The 27,615-nt window shown below is 39.2% G+C and overlaps 1 protein-coding gene and 1 long non-coding RNA gene across 5 annotated transcripts in view; one reads left to right on the forward strand and one right to left on the reverse strand.

The window, feature by feature from the left end:
- Positions 1 to 624: 624 nt before the first annotated feature.
- LOC135232841 (uncharacterized) lies at positions 625 to 26,785 on the reverse strand. The gene is made up of 4 exons (XR_010323437.1): positions 26,521 to 26,785; positions 25,531 to 25,633; positions 3,688 to 3,755; positions 625 to 1,529 (listed from the first exon to the last, which is right to left on the reverse strand). It is a non-coding gene; the product is annotated as an uncharacterized LOC135232841 (long non-coding RNA).
- The window catches only part of TMX3 (thioredoxin related transmembrane protein 3), a 45,198-nt gene continuing 42,125 nt past the window's right edge, over positions 24,543 to 27,615 (forward strand). For all 4 annotated transcript variants that reach the window (XR_010323436.1, XM_010586690.3, XM_023543740.2 and 1 more), the window contains exons 1-2: positions 24,543 to 24,742; positions 25,746 to 25,800. Coding sequence is in view for 3 of the 4 variants with exons in the window: in XM_010586690.3 (XP_010584992.1) it covers positions 24,697 to 24,742; positions 25,746 to 25,800 (101 nt within the window). In the remaining variant the exon portion in view is untranslated. The remainder of the gene's footprint in view (positions 24,743 to 25,745; positions 25,801 to 27,615) is intronic.

Raw genomic sequence — 27,615 nt, forward strand, 5'->3', positions numbered from 1 at the left:
TAAGGACTCTGCATTTGTTTTGGCTAACTAAGAAAATCTGTGGCACTTTACTATATAGTTTCATGATCAAAGTTAATACACCCAAATTTGGCAGGACTGGGCAACATCCCACTGTGTTGTACCTGGGGTCACTATAGCTGGATGGCACCTAACAACAACACAGTGGTGTTTAAAATCTCATTTCTCCTTTGTAAATTCAAAAGTGTCTACAAAAAATTCCAACTTTCTCCTAAGGAAATGTCTCTCTTCTTCTTGTTTAATAACCCTGCATCCTTTGTTTTGTTTTGCTTGTTTCACTGTTCCTGTTCTGAGAATAAGTCTAACACATGGTGTTGGGTGACTCTTAAGCTTATAAGCAAGCCTCCTGTATTTAAGGTAAATTCCTTTGCTGCTCTCTCTCTCTGGATTCAGAAGGTCGATAAAAACAACCAGAAAGAGGAACAGATTTGGGGTCAGCCTATCTACACTAAACCAAACCCCTTGCCATCAAATTGATTCTGACTCATAGTGACCCTATTTACACTAAACCCAAAACCAAACCCATTACCATCGAGTCAATTCCAACTCATAGTGACCCTATGGGACAGAGTGGACCTGCCACATAGGGTTTCCAAGGCTGTAATTTTTAAGGAAGCTGACTGCTACATCTTTCTCTTCCAGAGCAGCTGGTGGGTTCAAACTGCTGATCTTTCCATTAGCAGCCAAGTGCTTAACAACTATGCCATGAAGACTCCTTCTATGCTACCTGTTAATATTGTACAGATCCAACTAAAAAATACGATAAAAATAGGTAATGTTTCTTATGCCCTTTAAAATCTGAAAGGCTTGAATATGAAAAATAATCTCTTTTTCCTATCATTTAATCCTTGGCACCATCATGCCTGCTCAAGAAAGTTGTGGCTCATTGGTTCAGCATACACATGTTTGCTAAAGCTGTCTTGACCCTCTGACCTGCCCACACTGACCCTGGGCTAAACAGCCTGAACATCACTTGATTGAAACTGTCCATAAGTAAATGAGTTGTAGCTTTTTCATACTGAAATGATAACAGGAATTTCAAGTTTTATAATCATTATGATTTTATTTATAATTTGATGAAACAAAAATTATACGACGACCTGGAAAGTAGGAGCAATACTGGAGAATTTCTTCCCTAGGTTTTTAAAAATTCAGTTTGTTTTATCAATACTGAAGATTATTCTGGAGAATCAGGTAACTTACGTTAACAAAAACAGCCGATCACTTATGGGTAAAGCTGCCATAAAGCACAGTCACTAGCCAAGGTTAAAATAATCTGTGGTCTAAGGCACAAAACCATCTGCCCACATGGAATTGCCCAGGCCATGTATTAGACATAGACACAAACTGCCAGGATCCAAGCGAGCAGGTCGGATACTAGCCCCAATAACAAAGCTTCTCCAATGTGTTACAAACCATTTACTCTTTTTTGTTGCTCAATATTCTCAGCACTGGCACCAGTTGTTGAGGTCCTTGAGTGGGTCCAATACACGGCAATCATCTTCTGAGTACTGAATAAATTAAGAAATAGACACTTCTAGAGAAAATAGACAAAATTGTACTTTATCAGTGATACAAATTGGGGACATAGATTAGTGTGAGGAGCCAAATAAACTTGAGAACTGAACCCCAGCTTTAGGCAGACTTACTCTCCCCATTATAGGTGGTGCTTGATGGCTACAGACCTACTTCCCTATGCCAAACCCCATAAAGACCAAGATCCTCACAACTAAGCTTATATAGCAAGACCAAGTATAGTAGGGCTGTCCGCTAAAGAAGAAAGAGGCAAAAGCTCAGCTAATCATGCCCTGTTAATCCTCCCGTATTCACCAAACAGGTAAATCACTCCTCTCCACTAGGAATGATCAGCTTCCTGGAGAAATACAAATGTGCTCCTTCTAACAGTTGGCTTTTCTAGATTTCCCTCAAGTTAAAACATTAAGAATTTATCAATATGCTAATTCTAATGTTAGAAGTCATAAATGATTATGGTATGGTAACAAGAACACAAAAACAAAACCTCACATGAGTTGTAGTATCTCATATTGAAACTGTGACAGGAATTTCAAGTTTTATAATCATTATGGTTTCATTTATAATTTGATGAAACAAAAATTTTATGACCACCTTGAAAAGTAAGAGCAATGTTGGAGAATTTCTTTCCTAGATTTTTAAAAAATTAGTTTGTTCCTTTTATCAATACCAAAGATATTCTAGAGAATCAGATAACTTACATAAGCTATTCTCAACTGGGATGATTTTCCTTCCTGCAACTAGGGGCATTTCACAATGTCTAGAGACATTTCTGGTTGTAATAACTGGGATGGATGCTGCTAGCATTTAGTGAGTAGAGGTCAAGGATACAGCTAAACACCCTACAATGCATAGGACAGTCCCTCATGGCAAAGAATTACCCAGCCCAAATGTCAGTAGTGCTGAGGTTGAGAAGCCTTCAATCTCAATGATATCATGGAATCTCTATTAGTTATCTCCTTCTCTGTTGTGTTTGTGGTGTTTGTGTCTTAGTTCTCTAATGCTGCTAAAACAGAAATACCACAAGTGGGTGGTTTTAACAAACAGAAATTTATTGTTTCACAGTTTAGGAGGCTAGAAGTCCAAATTCAGGGTGCCGGCTTTAGGGGAAGGCTTTCTCTCTCTGTCAGCTCTGGAGGAAGGTCCTTGTCTGTTTTGAGCTTCTACTCCTGGGCGATCTTTGTGTGGCTTGGCATCCCTCTCCCCCATCTCTGCTGGCTTGCTAGCTTGTTTAATCTCTTTTATATCTCAAAAGTGATTTATTTAAGACACACCCTACACTAATATTGTCTCATTTTAACATAACAGTGAAAACCCATTCTCAAATGGGAATATAACCACAGGCACAGGGGTTAGAATTTACCATACATATTTTGGGGTGGACACAATTCAATCTATAACAGTTTGTAATTAAAATTTTTGGACTATCCCTTAATTCATTATGTCAGTATTACCACTAACCAATTATCTTGTGACAGCAAAGGCAGCTGGGTTTGAGCAAAACACAGAACAGGAAACCACTCAGCAGCAGCTCCAGGCTGTGGCACTATGATTCCTGCTGCATGGGGACACCTTCTATTTTACAGGTGTCTTTAATACAGACAAACACCAGGTGAACCCTCTGGGGAGCCCCAGCAGGGGAGTTGCAGCTAACCTCCAAGGTCTGGAACGGGAACTGTGCATCACTTAAAAAGCACTTCCTGGTACCCTTGTCGGCTCAAGCAGAAACTGAGCATCTGACGGTGGATTACCAAGTGACCCCGCAACCAAGCATGCTCATCATGAGCTGTGTACTCTCACATACACCAAGTCCTAGGATCCAGTAGGCCCAGCCTCAGTCCATAGTAAATTGCAGTGGGTGCATCTGATATCAGAGAGCAGCAGGTCCAGAGACCACAGTAAGTTGTGTGAACTGATGGCCAGAGCCTCGTGTCAACTGCCATTTCTCACAGATACATTGCCCTCAGCTCAAAATTATGGCATTGTGGCAGCTGGGAATGGAAAAGGGGAGAAGGGGAGGAAAGGATGAAAAGCTCAACCTTGGTACATAAATGGTTCTGCTCGAAATGTGAATGCATACTGGAAATGAGTGGCTGCTGCTTTACAGCCCAACAGACAGAGATTCAGGCAACGTACCTGGTCATGCACTCTGAGTGGCTGAGGTAGGACATCTCATGCGCAGTGCTGAATGACCGGCCAGAGGCCTGGAGGGAAAAAGATGAGAATGTTGGATTCGCGGAGATCTGGGAAGAGTCGTGTGATGAGAGGTACAAGAGGCATCGAGTTGGAACAAAGTGCATAGATCTCTCTAAATCACGTTAACTAAACAGCCAGCCACAGCCTGAGGAGGTTATGGTGAACAGTGAATACCTGCTGAAATATGTCCGAAATATTGTCATTTCAATAGGTAATCAATATTAAAGATATTAATGAGATATTTTGCATTCTATTTTCATACTAAGCCTTTGATACTAAGTCTTGGTCCAATGCTGTAATTTGTACTCAGTCTCCCTCCTTCCCTACCCATCCTAGATCCCCTCCCCCTCTGGCTAGCACATCTGCTGGTTTAGGTGGGGTGTTGTCCCAAACTGTCATTCTAGAGGGGTTTGTGTCCTTGTTCATCATACCCTTCTCAGATGCTTAAAATACCCATTTCTTTCTACCTTCTTAAATGTGGCTGCTCAAAAATTTAAAATTACATGTATGGTGTGTATTATATTGTGACTGAATAGAGGTACTCCAGAACTTTCCCGTGGGATCAGTCTAAAGCTACCCTTCAGCTAAGACCACATTCCTGCCGAGCCTCATGCCCTTGCTCTGTCCTCATTCCACCAATGTTCTCCCCTCTCAACACACTGCTTGAACAAGAATCCCATCTCAGGCTCTTCTAAGAAGCAAATCTAAAACTCTGATGTTTTGTCTAAGTCTGCAATGCTCCATCAATAACTACATATAATATAAATCATCAAAATTGTATAAATTGTATAAAGAAATTATCAGAGCTCTCAGGATTAGGGCTGTGACTGATAAAGTAATATCCACGGTACAACTTGACATTAACAGTGGTTTTGGTCATAATCATAGAAAAACAATTTAAATCACACAGGTCTTAGATTAGGTCATATTTGGCTAATGTTAATTCACTGTCAAGTTGGGGGAGAGACCCTTGTGTTTTATGAAGGCTATGCCTGAACTTGAAGGAGCCCTGGTAGTACAGTGGTTAAAGCACTGGTCTGCTAGCCGAAAGCTTGGCAGTTCAAACCCACCAGCCACTCTTCAGGAGCAAGATATGGCAATCTACTTCCATAGAGATTACAGTCTTGGAAACCCTACGGGGCAGTTCTACTCTACCTTATAGGGCTGCTAAGAGTCAGAATTGACTCGATGGCAGTGGGTTTGGTTTTTATTTTTGGTTATATCTGCACTTAATATTTAAGATTACCACCACAGCATAAAAATTCATCCTTCTTGATAATTTTATGATAAAAATGTGGGAACCCGTAGGATAAGATGTGATTAGTATTTAAATTTTAAATGATCTTAAATTTAAAGCATTCTCAAAAATGACATCCACTGGGATGTGTTTTATATTTTGTATCATCCCATGGCCTAAAACAGCCTTTGGGCTTATTACTCCATATATTAATTTTAAAAACATATTTTTAAAAATCCTGAAAAGGCCCCTCCATCTAAGTAATTTAACGCAGTTATAAAGTGATAAAAAAAATTCTCTGGTATAAAAGGATATGATATTTCATATTAAACAACCAATAGAAAAAGTATATCTGGTGCCTGAAGAGTTGATTTCTTAGAAAAACCAACATTGTTACTTCCAAGCCTGCCTGCATATCCTCATAATGCCACATGATGTCCCTCTAACGTAAGGTTCTAAGTATGGAATAAAACCTTTAGAAGAAATGGCCAGAAGAAATGCTTTGCAAATAAAAATATTCAGTTAGACAGAATTTTTTGCACTACTCTCAGCAACACGGCTCTTACAACATCAGATATTTCTAGCTGATGAGTTTGTGGTGGATCTCACATATCTCCTATCAACAAATGGACCTCTTTGGGATGGTCCTGGCACCTGGGCAGCCTGAAGCTTGGTGAGGATGCCAGGTAAGAAGTCAGAACGGTTCAGCAAAGTCATTGTGTTTGTGCATTTGGGCTTCCTTGTCAGATCTGTCTTCATGCCAAACAGGACATATAAAGAGAAACCTATGCCTGACAACGCAGTGAAATCTAAGAACATCAAAGACAGAGAGAAATGCACAAAGCTCACAGTGAGTTAGCGCAGATCACCAACAAGTAAACAAGGATAAAAAGGACATCAGACATAACAACATAACAAAGTGGATGCAAGAAAACAAGGAATAGTATGTCTGTATGTACTTAAGAGAAAGGCTTTTGGATATAAAATTTTATATCCAATCAAATGTCCTTTTAAATATGTAATTATAATAAAAATATATTTCACCAAAACAAAGCTTTAGAACTTTCTGTATATAAAGAAGTCCTTTATAAACATTAGGAATCCCTGGGTGATGTAAATGGTTAAAGTGCTCGGCTGCTGACAAAAAGGTTGGAAGCTCAAGCCAGAGGCACCAAAAAATCAGCCATTGAAAATCCTGTGGAACACAGTCCCACTATGACATGTATGGAGTTCCCATGCATCAGAATCGACTCAATGGCAAATGGTGATAAATATTACTGAAGGAAATACTAAAATGAGGTGTTTTACTGGGTTTTATCAGAGATATAGACAGTAAGGATGAACAAATGACATAAGTTTTTGTGGTTCAAAAAACCAAATGCCAAAGAACTTAAAAAGATAGAATATCCATAAAAACTCAGGATTAGATTTCTAGAAAATACCAGCAGGTTGAGGAGGGAGAAGATAAAAGACATGTAAGAGTGTGCTAAACTACTCATACCTTTCACAACATGCATTTTATCTTTCTCCTGCCAAACTGTGGAAAAAAAGACAAATAGAGATGGAAAATGTCTAGAGAACGGTATTTTAAATTATCAAGTATTTCTTTTAGGAAATCTACTCAAATGATTGTGATCTTTAGCCTGGAGAAAAACTAAAAAAGGTTGACATTTATAAAATCATGAAAGAAAGTAAGTAGGAGAAACTCATTTCCAGAATACTTAATGAGGAGGCATTGCTTAAGTCTGAAATAGACAACATTGTGACATTTGAGTCATGATGCATAAAACCCTTGACATTTGTGGATTTCTATTTGTGGTTTAAATATGTGTAATGCTTAGTTTCTCCCTTAGCGAGGCGATGGCACTAACACCTGGCTATTGTCATACTGTGGAATTCAATATGTACATTTGGGACTTAAAGATTATATACATAATTTGCTGTTTTGGCTTATCTCTACACCCCCAGTGCAGCAGCCTCTGAGTAATAAAAGCCAAACCTATTGCTGCTGAGTTGATTCCAACTTATAGTGATCCTACAGGACACAGTAGAACAGCCCCATAGAGTTTCCAAGCTTGTAAATCTTCATAGAAGCTGACTGCCACGTTTTTCTCCCCAGAAGCAGCTGGTGGATTTGAAGTGCCGACCTTTCAGTTAGCAGCTGAGCACTTAACCACTGTATGACCAGGGCTCCTCTGAATAATAAAAGTACTTACTAAAACGGGCACTTCTCTAGATGTTTGTCATTTCAGAGCTAGGCATCTCCTGCCGCTCCCCCATCCCCACCCCGTGCTGCCTAATGAGCCCTTGAACCAACTCCCTAGGGGCCTTATCATTCTTTTCTGTTCTTCCCTGAAGACAAGTTTACTTGGGCTGCTATGGCAACCACAGCTAACTGCTTTCTCTCTGACTTTTTTAAGTTTTTAGAGTGTGAATTTCTTCACAAAGATATTATTCTAGAAGATTTTAGCTCTCCTGAAGTCTTAAAGAGCTTCGCTTTCTCCATAACAAATCTTTGTTATCACTGAAGCATAAGACTTGTCATTTCTCCACTTTAACGTGTGTCTGAAACCCTCCCTGGGAAACACAGGCATGATGGGGTCGGCTTAGTCGGAGGCTTAGACTTGGCTCTTGGATGCTGAAACACAAAATTCCAGCAGGTGTCGCCATTCTTATTGCTATCGGAAAATCCCAACCTAAAGATTCTTCCAGACTAATAGAAACAATCTTGGATATTAGGAGACAGATATCATCACAACGTAAAATGAGTAAACGTCGACAAGTGTAAAATTTCCTTTTTTCATAGTTGAATTTATGGAGGAAGTTGGGAGGCCTCTGAGGTAAATTCTCAGTTTATACAAATTACTGGCATTTAATTTCCTAAATCTCGGTGTACTCATCTATAGAGAGATTACCGATTTGTAACACTCGAGGTTCTTGTGAAGACTGAATTGTAACATAGGTAATATAGCATGTCGTATGCCTTCAAAGAAAGTAAATTTTCTTTGCTTCAAGAATATAAGGGTTTATCTGACAAAGCCAAACTATTAAAAACTCAGCCCCTAGGTATTAATTTCAGTAATTTGAGTTTGAAAGAGTCTAACGAAATGTTTATTGTTGTAGTTGTTAAGTGCCATCGAGTCAATGGATCCTTAACACCATTTTACTAGAAAAACACTATAAGCCCATTGAAATCTGTTTTCAGTGCCCCTTACAAAGAACTTTTTGAAGTTTTCGAACTTAGGATTCAAAGGTCTGCCTTCCTCTCTCTTATCAGATATTCTTCTCTTCCCTGTCCGCCGCCACCCCCAACTCCCACCCCGTCAACCATAATGTAATTCTCAAAGGGACTTACACAAGACTATTTGTAATTTTGGTATATTAAGGAACCAGGATCTGATAAGTATTTCTCCCCCACCCCCACTTCAACTCTTTTTTTTTTTTTTAAATGTGGTTCATAGTAAACAATAAACACTTATTTTAAATTCTGAGTTTTAGGTCTTATCTTTCACAATTTGGCAGAACAAAGACAAAATATGTAAAGTTACTCATCATTGGTGTCTTACTTTCAGATAGGCCTTATTCTCTCTCCGTCATGGCCTGGGGCTGACCTAGCTGGCATTGACTCCATTTCTGACCTGTTTTAGTTCAGAAAGCCTTGCGAATTCACATAAGGTTTGGAACTGAACTCATTTAGCGTCTGAGTCTCTTCAGCCTCTGCATAACCCTTTCCCTATCTCTTACATCTCCTCTGTATCTTTCTCTGTAAATATCAGATGTGTCCCTTTTGTTCCTAGACTAGATCAATTGGTCCAAGGATAAGGAAGGGAGCCCCAACCCAACTCTGTTTAATTCATGTCAAAACATGATGGGATTTGACCTGTAAAGTTGTAATTGGCCTGGCAGGATGACTCAAAATTTCAGTTTTCTATCCATTGTTCAGGGTTCCTGGGTGGTGCAAACACTTAACTTGCTCAGCTGCTAATCGAAAGGTTGGGAGTTTGAGTCCACCCAGAGGCAACTTGGAAGAAAGACCTTTTGGTCTACTTCTGAAAAACCAGTCATTGAGAAGCCTATGGAGCACAGTTCTACTCCAACACACACGGGGGTCTTCATGAGTCAGAGTCGGCTTGATGGTAGCTGATGGCAGCAGATCACAGCTGGAAGGCGTAATGTTCTCAAACATTTAAGAGAAAATCTGGAAAACTTCAACCCTGAATAGATGAAGTCATATTACCTACGGGCAGATGAGGGTAACAAAAGAAAGATAACCAGGAGCGATTTCTATAAAAATCCTTCAAGTGATGCCGAACACCCATTTAGAAGAATAAGATTTCAAGATATGATTACTATTTCCTGAGCCCTTTGTGGCACCTAACCTAGAAATACTAAAAATACATGAGGTACTCACCCAAAGAAACTTTGTGCTCCAGTAAATGCTGTCAGGCCCACATAAAAGGGATTCAGGATTTCTGCCCCAAAGCAGTATATTTTATTGAAATTAATTCCACCAATCTCTGAACGTTAACATGTGAGTAACTGAAAATGTATCAAAATGGAGAAAGTTCCTTAGAGAAGTCTTAGAATACTAAAGCCAGAAGATAGAGAATTATTTTTATTTGAAAGAAAAATAGGAAGTATTTAGTAGATCCTAAAGCTTAAATCTAAAAAACTGTAAATGATTCTCCTTTGATAAGAGATTTACATAATTGCAGTCTTATAAAAAAAATTTCCTCCAAAGAGAACTTGGACTGTTGTAATTCATAAAATTTACTGTTCTTTATTAAAGCGGAAATGGTGTTTAGAGTTTTCAGTCTCAAGAATAGTTTTCTACTGGAGAAAAATGTAGAACAAAATTCTAGCTCAGAAAGAAAGACCAGGCTTGCTGGCCTGACAGAGACTGGAGAAACCCTTAGAATACGGCCTCTGGGCACCCTTTCAGCTCAGTAATGAGGTCACTCCCGAGGTTCACCCTTCAGCCAAAGATTGAACAGGCCCATGGAACAAAACAAGACTATAGGGTCGCACCAGCCCTGGGACAGGGATTGGAGGGCAGGAGGGAACAGAAAAGCTAGTTATAGGCAACCCAGGGTTGAGAAGGGAGAGTGTTGACATGTTGTGGGATAGTTAGCCAATGTCATAAAACAATGTGTGTACTGTTTGGTGAGAAACTAGTTTGTTCTGTAAACCTTCATCTAAAGTACAATAAAAACAAAAATCAAAAAAAGAATAATTTTCTATTTGAAAAGTATGCCTCCAAATGAATTTCACAATTGCTGTATCTGAATTAGCATTATTATATAGCAGATTCTCTTGGGTTGTGCCTGTGTGTGTCGTGTGTCGTGTGTGTGTGTGTGTACACATATACACATGTATTGTTTTGCTGTGGAGTGAATTCCAACACACAGCAATCTCATATGTAATCTTTATGGAAGGAGATCGCCAGATCTTTTCTCCACCGGAGCGGCTGGGTGAGTTCAAACTGCCCACTTTAGGTTAGCAGCCTGAGCACTTAGGCCACCCGGACTCTCTCTCTAAATACCTATTATTGTTTCTCCCTCTGTCTGCTGATATGCCTACAAGCGATGGCACCTCAGACCTCAGATGGGACCAAACTAATATGCACACCTAAAGCCCAGATAGAGTTTCTAAAATCAATTTTCTATTTGAAAGAACAAGATATTTTTGGAATGATAACTGATTCTATGACTGGAAGAGGCAAGGAAATTTAGAACATCTCATTCCAAAAACCAAGGAATTCCTCAAGGATTAATGGAATCAGACCAATACAACCAGGAAACAAATTACGGGGGCTGAATAGTAACAATATGAGCATCAAAAATGGAATAATGATTGTGGTTAATTGAAATACATTAAATCTATGAAAATCTTGAGTCCATTCCATTATACACAAAAAGATAAAGTAACAAGGTACACCAAAAAAAGTCAAGAGAGCAGATTGTACTCCAGCTAGATCTTATTACTCAGTTCCTTTGATATTATCAACACATTTATAATATTGATAAAGGATGCAGAATCTAAGCCCCCCAAAAAAACCAAACCCAGTGCCGTCGAGTCGATTCCAACTCATAGCAACCCTATAGGACAGAGCAGAACTGCCCCATAGAGTTTCCAAGGAGCGCCTGGCGGATTCAAACCACCAACCCTTTGGTTAGCAGCCGTACCACTTAACCACTACACCACCAGGGTTTCCCTGCAGAATCTAGTACATATTAAATGCATCAATTAGAAGACCTTTGCTGACTCAAGGAAATGGCCTTGTAAGTGTGACATTCAGTCAAACGAAGATATGAGATAAGCGTATTTCAATCTTATGTCACTTTAAAATCAATATTTGCATGCTTTTAAAATGATGAAGGAAAATTGCATTTGTGTTTAAAAGTCTTTAAAATTCATCAGGAAAAATGTTTATATATCTTAAGTGTTAATCATTTGCTTATCCTGGGTGGAGCTGCAGACTTCTATGAGCAAACAGAAGTATTACATCAGCGGGCTGAATGTTCATTCTTTCGTTGAAATTATGAAAAAAAATTGGCATAATAATTAAAAATAAGGTTCAAAGTGTTTCTTCAGGGTCATGAAAAAGAGTCTTAGTAATTCTCCTGGACTTACTCTCCGGAAGTGAATAAACTCATTAACTGGGAGACGATAGAATTTTTTTTTTTTTAATAGACTGTATTCTTTAGAGCAGTTTTTGGTTTACAGCAGAATTGTACAGAGAATACAGACAGTTCCGACACACCCTCCTCCCTCCTGCACATCATTGCTCCTATTTTTTGTTTGCTTGTTTAAGTTTTATTTATTTTTGTTGTTGTTGAGAATATACAGAGCAAAACATACAATTCAACAGTTATTACATGTACAATTCATTGACATTGATTACGTTAAGTTGCGCAACCATTCTCACCTTCCTTTTTCAAGTCTTTCCTCTTCCATTAACATAAACTCATTGTCCTCTAAGTTTCCTATCTAATCTGTCAAGTTGCTGTTGTTAATTTGATCCCATATAGATAGTTCTTAAAAGAACATAATGTTCAAGGTAGACATTTTTTACTAGTTAAGCTAGTTTTTAGTTTTAAGAAGACTTCAGGGATATTTTTGGTTTAAAGACTATAGAAATTTTTAAGAAAAAAATACAGTATTACTGTTTTATATTTTTGTATCTGTTTTTTTAATAGATAAGAGAATATGAGTTATTGTGATGATAGCCTTGAATCTAATCTGAAATATCTAAGCAGGTAACTTGTTTAGATGTAATCTTACAATTTTAAGTTTAGTATTAAAACACCGGAGAGCAATTTAAGTTGACTGTACTCATAACTAGGAGCCCAGGTGGTGCACTGGTTAAGAGCTGGGGTGGTAACCAAAAGGTCAGTAGTTCAAATCCACCAACTGCTTCTTGGAAACCTTATGAGGCAGTTCTACTCTGTCATATAGGGTCACCATAAGTTGAAATCAACTTGATGGCAACAAGTTTGGTTTTGGTTTGTTATTCATAAATATAAATCTTACATTAACGGTATTTAAGAATTCCCAATTCAACTCCCAAATGAAAGTCAAATGAGACGTCAGTGAGGTCTTATTTTGAATTTAACAAATTTTAATGAAGTACAGCATCTTTGCATATGATTGATTGATGTTTACATTTCTTTTCTAGAAAATACCTGTCCATGTCTTTTGCCCATTTCTGTTATATGCTTTGCATTTCTTTTCTTATTGATTCTTTTTTATCAGCTAATCCTGTTTTAATTATATGTGTTGCAAATAGCCCTGTTGCTTCTTTTTTATTAATGGTGTCTTTCAACCAATATATCAATCTTTTCTTTTTGACTACCAATTTTTGTGTTTAAGAAATCTTTTTTCTATTCCAAAGTATCAAAGATATTCTCTTACATGTTCTTCTAAAGTTATTAATATTTTTCCTGGTCATTTGTCTTTTTCTCTCTGAAATTGTATTTTGTCAACAGCATAAGTTTTGGACCAAGCTGTTTTGTCTTTATGGATATCAAATTGTTTCAGCACAATATATCCTTGTCTTCAGTTTTCTTCATTGTGACTTCTGTCATATAAGTGTCCATTTATGCCTGGGCTGTCTGTTTCTGAGCTGTCTATTCTACGCCAATGGCAAACTTTTCTCTTCCTGTGCTAATATCATTGTTCTTATTACTATGGCTTTAAGTCTTGATAGCTAGCAGACATTATCTCACGTTATTTTTTTTTTTGTATGAACAGCTTGGCTATACGTTGACTTTTGCTCTTCTACATAAATTTTTAAATCAGCTTGTCAAAGTTCTTGAGAAAACATCTTAAATGTCTTGAAATTTTCATTGACATTTCACTGAATCTGCATGTAATCTGGGGTATAACCAGTATATATGTGCTGTTGAGTTTTCTATCTGTTAAAATGTTTTATGTCTATATTTATTTGGGTCTTGTTTAGTTTATTTAAATAATTTTGTATAGTTTTTTTCCATGAGGCTATCATAATCCATAGTTGTTTTATAAGATAACATTTTTTGTTGTTAATGTGAATATCTTTTTAAAATTTGTTTTCTCCTAATTCCTATTTTAAAGAAATGGATTTTTTGCATATTGATGTAGTATCTACCCACTTTGATAAATATTTCTTCATGCTAACAATTTGTCTGAGTTTTTAAATTTTTTTTAATTAATTTTAAGTCTGTATTTAAGTATTTTTAAATTTTTCAATATATTAAAATGATAAACGACAGTTTGTTTCCTCCTTTATAAGGGTTGCCCTTATGCTTTCCCCTTTTCTCCTTTGCTGTACCACACAGGCCAGGACTTTCAGTGTAATATTTAATAACCCAAACCCATTAATAGACATGGTAATAATGAACTCATGCAACTCTTGGTATGAAAACGTTTTTCACTGTTGAGAACAATGGCTCATGTAAGTTATTAATTCTTATAATTTATCCTTTGATTTCACAACCTTTTAAGCATTATGACACTAGCAAGAAATTATAATAGTTTTTAGACATACTGATGTCAGTAAGTGAGGCCCCTCAAGGCTAGAGGCAAAAGACTAGGTTGTTCTGCCTATTCCAGACCATGCCCAGCCATGTCTAGGGCTGAGGAAATAATATGGTAGCACACTTGTATCATGTTCTTGGTGCTCAGGTTGAAAAGCTTTGCGTTGATCTCAGGAGCTGTAACTAAGAGGCTGAATCGTTGTGTATATACATGTATATTTGAGTATTCAATCCTTCCATAGTATTAGCAGCAGTGCCTTCAGTTACTGGGTATGCAAAGCTAAACCAACAATAAGTGTTAAGCTCTGTCCAGTCCATACAATTCCTGTGGAAGCAATAAGGATCAAGAAAATATAATCTACTTTCTTGATATGTGTTTGTTCCCAGGAATAACTGCTAATGTTGCCTTTCCTGCTGGCATACAGGACAATTTTATGAACATTTGAGCTTCAGCAGAGGCTAGTGGTATATGCCACCATTCAGCTCATCACTGCATAGCATGTACACTTAATTCATGGGCCCAAGTTGCCACTTCACGAGATTGAATTAGAGCATCAACTTGTTGATTCCAATCACTGTCAGAAACTCGCATACGGTTCTTTGAAGAGCAACAATATGTTGTGCTTTGATTTGTCCTCGAGATTGCCACAGCATTTTCCAAAGTTCATTATCCAACACAGGAGCCTCCTTATGGGACAGCTGTCTACTGTCCACTGGCTAGATCAAATTGTGAGCCCACTGGCAGCCGTTCAAAAGTTAGTATGCACACAGATAGTAAGGATTTTTTTTATGCTTTATTTTGTTGTTGTTGGGAATATACACAGCAGAACATAACCAACTCAACAATTTCTACATGCACAATTCAGTGACATTGATTACATTCTTCAAGTTGTACAACCACTCTCGTCCTCCTCTTCCGAGTTGTTCCTCCCCGTTAACCTAAACTCACTACCCCTTAAGCTTCCTATCTAATCTTTTGAGTTCCTGTTTTCAGTTGGATTCCGTATAGATGGATCTTAAAAAATCACAATATTTAAGTTAAGCTAAACTATTGCTCGATTTTAAGAAGGCTTCAGGGGATATTTTTGATTTAAGGTTTAAAGATTATCTCAAGGTTTATTCAGCCTCTATGGTCAAAAAAAAAATTTTTTTTTTTTTTTTATGGTTCCAGAAAAATTGGATTCCGTGAGACTTTGAAATTCTGTTTAGCATTTTTCCCCTTTTGGTCAGAATTCTTCTGCAAAATCTTTGATCAAAATATTCAGTAGTGGTAGCTGGGCACCATCCGATTCTGGTCTCACGGCAAAGCGGACAGTTATTTGTGTCCAGTTCTATTACCAGGGACAGAGCCTGTGATTTAGGCCTTTGCGCTTCTGACTTGTTCTTAACTTCTTCCACAACAAATTCACAATCTGCTGGTCACAGGACAACTGCTTTCCATACTGAGCCGTGGCGCTCCATTCTAGAACTATCATCACTTAACCCAGCTGGTTGCCTGTCATCCCTGGACAGTTGGTAGGAAGTAGGGGCCCATTCAGCAAAAGTAGCTAGCACATCTTCAGGTGGCTTTACAGGAGGTCTTGGTGGAAAGAGGCTACTTCTTCATGAGTATGCTGAGTCAGTCCTTTAGACCTTGACTTCTGTATTAACTATTCCCACTTTATGATGTAACGTCTATGGACATCACCCTCCTTGTTGGGATACTTTTCTGACATTATCCATGTAATTGAGGGTAATTCAGGAGTTGTATAATTTTACTTCCTTCAGTTATTGGAGTTGTGTCAGTGAATGTTCAATAACTAGCCAGCAACTGTTTTTCAAAGGAATATACCAGAGATTAGTATTCATTCATTTTCTAGCAAAAAGCTCAGAGGTCACTGATGAGCAGTATTTATGGGCTTTTTCCAGGGACATGAGTCTGCATGCATGCGGGTGGTTGACACTTGCTGTACAATTTCAGCGTTAGGATCCTATGTTCCTAATGGAGTAGCTTGAACTTCAGCCTTATGCAGCCCATAGCAGCTTGTTGTTCAGTCTTCCAATCATAAATGTTCATTCCCAGGTGATTTATTTCCCAAGAGTATTCCTAAGTGGAGGATATGATTTCTCCAAAAGCTAAATACGCCCACTAGGCATTAGACCTCTTGTTTAGTGTGAAGGGTGGGGAACGATAAATACCCTGTTATTCCTAATGATCTGCAGAGTATCATAAGGAACTCCAGTTTATTTAATCCCCCACAATTCTACATCTGCGTGGGGGCCTGCGTTTCTTCAAGGTTCATTAACCATCCCTGACCAGTCATCAGTAAGGTTGCCTTCAGCTTGATTCTCAGCCTCCAAGACAGTCATCATAACATCAATATAGTACCTGAGAACACTGCCCAGTTGTATTAGGTCTGCGTCTGTCTCATGGGGTTGTGACAGTATGCAGGAGAGTTCAAATATTCTTGAGGTAAGTTTTATATTAGAAATGTTCCACATAAATGCAAATTGTTATCTCCATAGCAACTCATATTGAGAAACGCATCAGCCAGATCAATTACAGAAAACCAGTCACCTTTAGCTTGTTATTCAGTGGAATAGTCCGTGCCATATAGGGAACTGCTGAAGCAAATAGTGTTGCAGCTTAACAGAGTCCCCTATTGTCTATTGCCAGTCTCCATGATCCATTAGTCTTCCTCACTGGCCACATCAGGCTATTCTGCACTAACACTACGTCAGCAGGCATTTTTCTAATTACAGCAGTCACTTCTTGTGGCCCTAGGCGTATGATAGTATTTCAAATTTACTATTTCGGTAGGCTTGGACAACTCTAATGGCTCCCATTTTTCAAATCCAATTAGTACTGGATGAAGGGCGGATCTACAAGTTCTTTCTATTTTACTTTATTCAGTAGGGGGAGGAATTCCCAGCCAGACATTATATCCAATAAATTATACAATCAGGTGAGAGAGATACCACCAGTCTACATTTTTAGTCATATACTTCAACTTTTAATGAGACTTTAATTTTTATTCCTTTCACATTAGCTTCCCCATGTTTCCCTAAATTAATTCCCTCTCTCCTGAGGGGCTCATTAGCAGACCGAGGCAACTCTGTGTCCAACTGACATAGAAGAATTTCTTCTCCATCCCCATGCCATCTCACCTACACATTTTGAAAGGTCTTGGTCCTCCCACAGAGACTGGATTGAGAGGCCCTTTCCCTTCAGGTCACCTTTTTCATCTGTTACTGTCTGTGGTAGTTTAAATTCTGAAGGTAGCCAGCCCCTTAAGATTTCCATTCTCTGCTTATGCAGTCAAAATCTAATCTTGGCATTGCTCTGAAGGAATTTTGCAGATAGAATTAAGGTTATTAATCAGCTGGCTTTAAAATAAAGAGATTATTCTGGATTATTCACTTGGGCCCAGTGTAATCAACATGGCCTCTTAAAAATAGAGGAGGCAGGGAGAAGAGTAGCTTGGAGGGCTATCAAAGGTGAAAATCAGAGAGATATGAAACACGAAGAGCCAACCACCATTGCTGGCTTCGAAGGAGGCCATGATCCAGGGAACGAGCCCTGGTGGTACAATGGTAATAGCTTGGCTGTTAACGGTTGATTATTGTCGATTACTGTTAATGTTGATTAATGTTACCGTTGATTAATGTTAGCTGTTGATTATAGCTAATCAAAGGTTAACCCAGCAGCCGTTCCTCCAGAGAAAAGACCTGGTGATCTGCTCCCGTAAAGATTATAGTCTAGGAAACCCTATGGGACAGTTCCAATCTGTCCTATAAGGTCGTTATGACTCGATAGCAATGGGTTTGGTTTTTATATACATCGCAGCCTAGGAAACTGTACGGGGCAGTTCTTCTCTGTCACATGGGGTTGCTGAGAGTTGGAATAAACTCAAAGTCATCAAACAACAAAAAATACAAGTGATAGCTCTTATAATTCACTAGTGAGGGTTCAAGTTGTTCAACGATAAATTCTCCGTGCATAAAACATTGTTTGGAATAAAACAAAATGAATTTCTGTTTCTCTTTATCACTTCTGTTCCTCTTTATTCTGTTGTTGCTTTTTCCACTTAAGCAGAATGTTTAATTCACTAATTTTCATCGTTTTTTTCTAAAATATAAAAAAAACAAGCCTTTGTGTCTATCCATTTTTCTCAATGCAGTGATTTTGCTGCATCCTACAGTTTTGATAGGCAGATTCTCATTGTTCAGTTCTAAGGATATTTTTATTTCCATTACCGCTGTTTTTTTACACAGATGTTATTTAGACATATGTTTTCAAAGTTCCAAGATTTGGGGATATGATTTTTATATTTTGTTATCAATTATGTAATTATATTGTGGTCAAAGACTATATGGAAATACCATTTTTCAACCTGCTAAGACTTGGTTTATGGTGTGATAAGTGTACAGTTTTCTTTTAACTGTTCCATGAGCGTTAGAGAAGAATATGCATTCCTCACTTGTCAAGCACAAAGTTCTATAACTATCTCCATTTTTTTTTCCTCTCAAATTTTTTGGCCTCAGGACCTCTGTACATGTTAAAAAAAGAAGAAAAAAAAGCATTCTAAGAAGTTTTTTTGTTTGTTTTAACGTGGGTTATAGCTAATCGTATTTACCATATTAGAAATTAAAACTGAAACATTCAAAAATATTTATTTATTCATTTAAAATAACAATAATAAACTATTATACACAAAAAGAAATAGCCACCATAAAATTTGATTTGTATTTATTTTTCCCCTGTCACATATTTTTACGCAAACCGATTTTAAAAATGCATGATATTTTCCAAAGTTCTTTTCCCTCAACCACTAAGTGAGGTCTGCAGGCCAAAAGCAATAGCATCATCCGGCAACTTGTGAGAAATACAAATTCATGGGCCCCACTCCAGATTTACTGGGTCAGATTCTCTAGGGAGTGATTCAGAGTGTGCATTTCATCAAGCTCTCCAGGTAATTGATGTTTACTAAAATTTGGCACAACACTCTACCATAGTCATCTTTCCATTAAAAAAATCAAACTTTTATAAATTTATGTTTTTATTTTTTAATTGTTATTCTTAGAGCATGCTTACAGAAAAGTACACAAACTGTAAGGGTACAGCTCAATGTGTTTTCACAAACACATTTGTGTGACCAGCACCCAGATCAAGAAACAAAACATTGTCTGCCCCCTGATTTTTAACACCATTGATTAATTTGCTGGTTTTTGAACTTTGTGAAGATGAAACCACACACTGAGTACCTGTCTTTTTTTCTGGTTTATTTTGCTCAGCGCTGTGTTTACCACGTGCATCTGTGTTGTTGCCTTTAGGAAAGCCCATTCATTCTCATTGCTACATAGTAGTCCACTAGAGAAGGAGCCTCGATGGCGTAAGTTAAATGGTTGGCTGCTAACCAAAAGCTTGGCAGTTCAAACGCACCCAGCAGCTCCACGGGAGAAACACCTGCTGGTCTGCTCCTGTAACGATTAAACCAACAAAACCCATTGCTGTCGTGCCAATTCCAACTTGTAGCAATCTTATAGGACAGAGTAGAACTGTCCCACAGGGTTTCCAAGGCTTTAAATCTTTACAGAAGCAGACTGCAACATCTTTTTCCTGTGGAGTGTTTGGTGGGTTCGAATTGACAACCTTTCAGTTAGCAGCTGAGCACTTAACCACTGTGCCACCAGGGCTCCAATTCCATAAAGATTACAGCTTAGAAAACCCTTTGAGGCAGTTCTACTCTGTCACATGGGGTCATTATGAGTCAAAATTATCTTAACGGCACCTAACAACAGCACAGTTCACTACAGGAATGCAACACAATTCATCTGTTGAACTACTGGACATTTGAGTTGTTTAACTTTTCACAATTGCAAACAGTCCTGTTATAAATATATTTGAACATGTCTTTTGATGAAGATAATATTTGATTAATATGCAGAGAAGTGCAGTCAAGAAATCAAATGACCTATTGCATTGGGTAAATCTGCTACAAGACCTCTTTAAAGTGTTATAAAGCAAAGACGTCACTTTGAGGACTAAGGTGCACCTGACCCAAGCCATGGTGTTTTCAATCACCTCATACGCATATGAAACCCGGACAGTGAATAAGGAAGACAGAAGAATTGATACCTTTGAATTATGGTGTTAGTGAAAAATATTGAAAATACCATGGACTGCCAGAAAAACCAGCAAATCCGTCTTGGAAGAAGTACAACCAGAATACTGCTTAGAAGCAAGGAGGGTGAGACTTTGTTTCACATATTTTAGACATGTTATCAAGAGGGACCAGTCACTGGAGAAGGACATCATGCTTGGTAAAGGAGAAGGTCAGCAAAAGAGGGAAAGACCCTCAATGAGATGGACTGACACAGTGGCTGTAACAATGGGCTCAGGTATAGCAACGATCTATTTTTTTTTTTTTTTTTTATGCAAGACTAGGCAGTGTTTTGTTCTCTTGAATGTAAGGTCTCTATGAGTCCGAAGCAAATCGATGATGCCTAATGACAACAGCAACAATAAGGAGAACATGCTTGTATGTTATGTAGTTTATTTGAAAGTTTTTCTTTTTTTCTTTTTTATACTTGTCACAATTATTACAGGAACTTTTTAATCTCCAGGAAATTCATCACCACTTGATACAGACAAACAGGGAAAAACAAATGATTTTCATTAGTTCAAAAAAGTTATTCCATAATGTATTATGAACTCACTGAATAGAAGTTTTAACATATGGAAGTTTAGCCTTGTTTTCTATACAAAAACTTGAAACAGTTTATCATTTTGTTTTGATCATTTTCAGATTGTCTAGGTCAACACAAAAAAAAAAAATTTTTTTTTCACAAGCCACGTGTAATTTCTAGAAGTTGCAATGAAAAACAAAAGCAGGTGGAATTTTAATAATCTATTTTATTAATCTAACATATCTAAAATACTAGCATTTTTACATATAATCAATATAAAAATTGAGATATTTTACGTTCTTTTCTTGTAGTAAGTTTTCAAAATCCAGTGTCTATTTTACATATACAGTATATCTCACTTCAGACTCTAAATTTCCACCAGAAGTATTTGATTGGTATTTAGATTTCATAAAATTTACAGTTGAGAAGGTAGATTTACATACCTAGGTTATTCTAACAATACTTAACAGTTTTCCAGTAACGATCAAGTATCAGTATTTAAATTTATTAAAATGAAATAAAATTAAATATACAGTTATTTTGCTACACTAGGCACATTTCAAGAGCTCAATATCCATATGTAGCTAGTGGCTACTCTACTGAACTGCGCAGGTCTAGATCAAGAGGTTTTCTTGTCCTTCACATGGAAATTTAACCTATGATCCAAATTCTAACATAAGTTACATTATTTTACGTGCTGTGGAAGAACGAAAATTTTGAAGTAGATGAGAATGAAGAGAAAAAACAATGAAACTGGGTCATTCAAAGACCTTGCCAAGAAAATGAAAAATCCTCTGCATGAGAGAAAATCAAGTCTTCAGTGTTGACTAAGAAACTGTTCTACAATCATTGATAAGACATTCCTATCATCTTACTAGGTTCCTTATTTTTTAGTGTACTTTTTTAAATTAAGAAAATATTCAAATCTGCTGAAGGCCTGCATTGGCTACTATGGAGTATGAATAAAGGGCTGAAACCTAGGCCCCGCTCACAATCAGATGGTAATTTTATCTTTCTAGTCACCTGGAATAGCAATGTTTTATGACATTTCTGACTGTTGGAATTTTGAAACTAAGGTGAACCAGCTGACATCATAATTCCTTTCTGTTCTCACAACACATGTTTTTCAAGAGTTGAAGTAATCTTAACCCTCTGGTATTTTGTGTCTATAAAAACGTCAGATGCAGCATTTGGTCCAGGAACCTTTATATAAAAGTATACCATTGTTTTCAGAAATCATTTCTTGTGTAGGAATTTTCTTTTTATATAAAGTACTTTACTTATTTCAAAAGTAATAATCATAAAATTATACATTGCTGGTGAAATTGTAGAAAGGTACAACCACTATGGAAAACAGTATGGTTCTTCCTCAAAGACCTAGAAATAGAAATATCTTATGATCCAGCAATCCCACTCCTAGGTATATATCCAAGAGATATAACAGCAGTGACACGAATAGACACATGCACTGCTACGTTCATTGTAGAATTATTCACAACAGCAAAAAGACAGAAACAACGTAAGTGCCCATCAATGGATGAATGAACAAACAAATTGTGGTACACACATGTGATGGAATACTATCAACTATAAAGAATAATGAGTCCGTGAAATATAACATGGATGAACTTGGAGGACATTATGCTAAGTGAAATAAGTCAATCACAAAAAAGACAAATATTGTATGGTCCTACTATTACAAAAAGTCAAGAACAGATGCACACACACAAAGCACCATTCTTTGATGGTTGCCAGGGATGGAGGAAGAGGGGGAGGAATCACTTTTTAGACAGCAGACACTCATTATTTTTGGTGATAGGAAAGGCAATACCAAATACGGGTGGAGTCAGCATAACTTGACCAAAGTAAACAAAGACACCAAGAAGTACACAAGAAAAAGGGACAATTTCAGTAAATGCTCTAATATATACAAGTTCACAACAACAATAACATCAAAAAAAATGTGTGTGGTTACATAGGCAGATACGTATGCAAATATGTGTATAGAAAGGCATATGTGAGTAAACGTACCTGCATGTATAGGAGTATCTGTAGGCATTTGTGCGTGCTGGATTTTTACCCATATATATAATGAAGCACATAAGGGACACAGTTATGGAAGCTTCCTGAGCATATCCAAACAACTTGTGGGATTGGTTTACTGGGTTAAAAGCAAGGCTTCAAACTGGTTCATTCCAGTTTGAACCCTACTGAGAATTTACATTTCCACCCCAGGTATACTGAATCAGAATCTACATTTTAACAAGAACCCCAGGTAATACTCATATAATAAATCTTGAGAACCACTGCTCTGCTAGTGATTCTCATAATTGGTCCCTAACCAGGAGCATTAGCATGGCCTGGGAACTTGTAAGAAGCCCTGGTTAAAAGACTTAGGACCATAGTCTAGTGGGACAAATCAGTCAATTGGCATAACATAGTTCATAAAAATAATGTTCTACATCCTAGTTTGGTGAATAGTGCCTGGGCTCTTAAACGCTTGTGAGCAGCCATCTAAAATACAACTATCGGTCTCAACTCGAATGGAGCAAAAGAGAATGAAGGAAACCAAAGGCTCAAAGAAGAAACTAGTCCATAGGACTAACAGCCCACAGGAACCACAGCCTCTTTTAATCAGAGACCAGAAGAACTAGGTGGTCTCCGCCTACTACTACCGACCATTCTGACCAGGGACATAAGAGGTCTGAGACAGAATCAGAAAACAATTCAGAACAAAATTCAAATTCCTAAAAAAAGGCCATACTTACTGGACCAAAAGGGATTAGAGGAATCCCTGGGACTGCTGGCCTAAGATACCCTTTGAACTTGGAACTGAAGCTATTTCTGAAGGTCACCTTTCAGCCAAATAATAGATTGGCTTAATAAAATAAACAATATTATGCATGTATAATGTGCTTCCTCGAGCAATCAACTATACGAGACTAAATGGTCGACATTTACCCAAAAGCAAAGATGACAAGGCAAGGAGGGGAAGGGAAGCTGGATCAATGGAAACAAAACAAACAGAATGGAAATAATGAGAATGCCGACATATTATGAAAATTATAACCAATGTCACCAAACAACTTGTATAAAAATTGTTACATGGGAACCTAATTTGCTGTGTAAACTTTCACCTAAACCCTAATAAAATATTATTTAAAAAAAGAAAATATAGAGGAAAAAAATCATTACAAATGATACACGCCATTTTTTCAGTTTTCAAGAGAAACAAATTCTTAAAAACGGACTCCTTTAGTTAGCAAAAATGCATTAAAAGAACTTAAAAAATGCCCAATTTTGGAAACAGGTTCAAACGGCTTCCAAACACGTTTTGGAAATGTAGGCAGTGTCACAGAACCCGGTGATCCAGGGCCCGTTTTTCTCCCCACACTAAGGCGTGCCTCTCTTCACGAGTGTGATCCACCAACCAACGCACTGGTGGGCTCACTGAACAGGTGTAGCAGGTAAATGAGCAGGCGAGATTCAACCTCAAACTGCGTTTTCGAAGCCTACCTCATCCTCAGTACAAAGCTTAGTATTAATTTAAGAATTTGTATTTCAGTTTTTCGTCTCCCCTTCACACACACACACCTCTTCGCCCAAACCGCAAGAAGCCCGCGCCACCAGGTTCCCATAGCCCCCAGACGCGGCCAAGGGCACAGACGCTCCGCGATAAGGCGACTGCGCATGCACGTCGTCTCGCGATTGCAGCCCGCTAAACCAAGCCCAGAGGGGGCGAGAAAGGAGGCCCGCCAGCCCCGCCCCGCCCCCCGCGCAAGCCCAGAGGAGAGGCTGGCCGGGTCCACTAGGGAGCAGAGGCTCGCCCGCCCCGCCCCCGCGGTCCGCGCATGCTCAGAGGCAGGGCCGGCGGGGTCCGGGAGAGAACAGAGGCCGGGTTGCCCCGCCCCCGCCTTCCGTGCCCGGCTTCATTCCGCGTTCGAAGGGGCCCGCTTCCCCTTCCGGAGAGCGGCGGCCGGCCCCTGCGTCTGTCCCGGCCACTGCGGAGTCGCTACTGCGGCGAGCATGGCAGCTCTGAGCAGTGCGACCGCCTTGCGCCTCTGCGCCACAGGTATGGCCGCGCGCGAGACAGGAGAGCCGGGGATCACCCCTGGGCCGGGGGTGGCCTCTGGACTGGGGGTTACCTGCGGGGTCCGCGGGGACGTCTCCGGGCTCCCGGCCTCCCCCTTCGGACCCCGCGCAGTCCTGCGGCGTCCTGACACCTTAGGGTCCTCCACCCACTCGGCATTGCAGTGCATACCCGGTGCCAGGCCCCAAAAGATGCGCTGTCCCCCAGGAGATTCCCTGTCCTCGTCTTCGTCTTTTGTGGCAGGGGTACCGTCGCCCTGGCTTCTCAGACAGGCGAGCAGGTGACACTTTCCCAACGTGTGGCCACATTTTGCTTTGGCTTTTTAGGGGCCAAGTGTTGTCGTATTTGGAGGGTTTTCACCATCCATGGGCAAAGGGAAGGATGGTCAAGGACAGATCACTATCAGACCGCTGGAATTGTGCAGTTACGGCGACAGCGGTGTGGTGACCCTTTTGGGCCTCTTCCTGCCGGCCTCCCTGCGTTCACTTACTCAGCAACCATTTGTTGCCTTTCCACTATGTGCCAGGCACTGCTCTGTCATAAGTACTAGAGTGGTAGCTCAATTTTGTTTCTATCTAAATATTAAAAAAATAATAATATTTTGGATGGCACTTGAAGTTAGAAGTACTAAGGAAAGGGGAGAAGTATAGAACAATTTCTGTCTCTGCTCCGAACAGGTGGAATGCTAAAATGGAAAAATAGGATCAGAGGAAAGATATGTTGAAAAAGAGCTTTTATATCTTGAATTTACTATCCTACGTAGGACTTACCTGTCACAGGGAAATTACGTTGCAGAATAAATATCTATCAAACAAATGAACTCCTTGTGGTTTTCCTTCACTTGTACCCCGGGATGAATCAGTGATAGAGTTTCTGGTCAGAACATCAAAAAAAAAAAAAAACGTTTTATAGATGACTAAGCGTCAAGTGTGAACGAAATGATAAATCAGAAGTATACATTTAGTCTCTTCTTTCTGTTTTTCAGTTATTTTTCTTGACATGGCTTTTGGTAAGAGTGTGGTGCCAGATTTAGATGACTCGTGAGTATACGTATTTTGTTTAAATAGTATTTTAATTTCTAATTCTGTTGTTAACCTGAATATTTACATGTTCACATCTTAATAATCTAATTCTAATCTTAATAAAAATAATAGACACTATGCTCATATATTACCAATTTTATCCCAGGAGTTCTAAGTGCTGTTTATATATGAGATAGGGTTATGCTCAAAAGAGTTTTACTGATATTTACAAGGTCAAAAACGTGGCAGACCTTTCAGTATTCTATTTTACCATTCTATAGCACCTGAGTGAGTGCCGGAATTTGGGACATACTATATCTTTTACCCCCACAGCATTAGTCCCAAGACCTTGCTTATAGTAGCTGGGGAGCCTAGCTCCAAGCCAAAATCCTGTATGTACTCTTTCAGGCCTGACCATAAGCAGTTACTGGCAGGCCTCATGGGAGAAGCTGCGCTGCCCACACCAGACGAGTTGCACAGCTGGTGCCCTGTGGTGTCTGGAGGGAGTTGTAGTCAGGCTCTCAGGACCCCTCCCCCCATAATTGCCAGCCATACTCATATGCATATCTGCATTCTTAGCCCAGGCACCTCCATTTGTTACTTGTTACTTCCCTTCACTTTGACCTTCCACCCTCAGGCCCCCCCCCACCCCACCCGCCCAGTTCATGAAGAGGCAGAAGCCTTTTGCTTGTGGCTCCTCGGCAGCAAGAGGATTCCCCATCTGCGCTGCATACTTACTCGGGTGCTCTGCATGCAAAATTGCGTCCAGTGGTTGCTGTTAGCTCCCAGCATGTCCTTGTGCCAACAGACCTTCTTCAACACAGCAAGTTATTGAATCTCAGGCCTTCAGTAAAAAAGAATGTAGGGCCTGTCAGGATCCCTTTGCCCAGCAGCCTGAAGAGACCTTAGAGCCTCGGTTAGTTGGCTTCCATAATGAAGAAGGTGATCTTGTTAAACTTAGTGAGGGAGTGGTGCCTTGTAGGGCATGTCATTACAGACCTCTTTGCAGATGCACTGACAGGAAGCCTTAGTTTGCCTAAGGAGGAGGTGGCTAGTGAGAGGGCATGAACATGGAGACTCTCCTTCTGCAGCTGGGTACTGTTTGGGCTCTGATAGGTCTGTCCCACCTATGAAGAGTTTCCTGCCACTGAAAAACATGTCTGGGCCACCCTCTCAGACTGTAGTGTCCCTGTGAACCACCCTGGTGGTCCGTTGGGTCTATAATGAGGGATTGGGAATAATTGGGTCATGAGACTGTTAACCTGACCCAGATTTCTAGGTTTTTCCGTACTACTCTCTCTGGTTACCTGGCCCAGTTAAACCTCCTCATGAGGTCAGGTCATTTGGTCCATGATACAATCTGAATCTTAACTGACATTCCCAGACGTGGAAAAAATGGCTACTGCCAAGATAGCAAAGATCGACCAACAGAAGAGTGGTAACCGGGTGCCTTTTCCTGGGCAGCCCGGCCAAGGGCCTTCCTGAAAAGACTCAGTCTAGTTACTTGAAAATAGGGGTCTCAAAGGAGGAGATTGATAGGCTTTCTGCCAAGGAACTACTGGCCAAGTACTTTGATATGGAGGTCTGACAGGCAGCTTCATTAGTATCTGGCCACTGATAGTCCCTTGTGGCTAATACAAGTGTTGTCCCCAGTGGAGTTGGAGACCCCTGCCAACTTTACTTGGGTGTCATGAATTGAATTGTGTCCTCCCAAAAATTCTTGTCAGCTTGGCCAGACCGTGGTTCCCGGTGTCATGTGGTTATCCTTCATTTTGTGATCTGATGTAATTATGTGTTGTAAATCTTAGCCTGTGGGGAAACCCTGGTAGCATG

This window comes from Loxodonta africana, chromosome 11, assembly GCF_030014295.1.
Source record: "Loxodonta africana isolate mLoxAfr1 chromosome 11, mLoxAfr1.hap2, whole genome shotgun sequence".
Taxonomy (NCBI): Eukaryota; Metazoa; Chordata; class Mammalia; order Proboscidea; family Elephantidae; genus Loxodonta; species Loxodonta africana.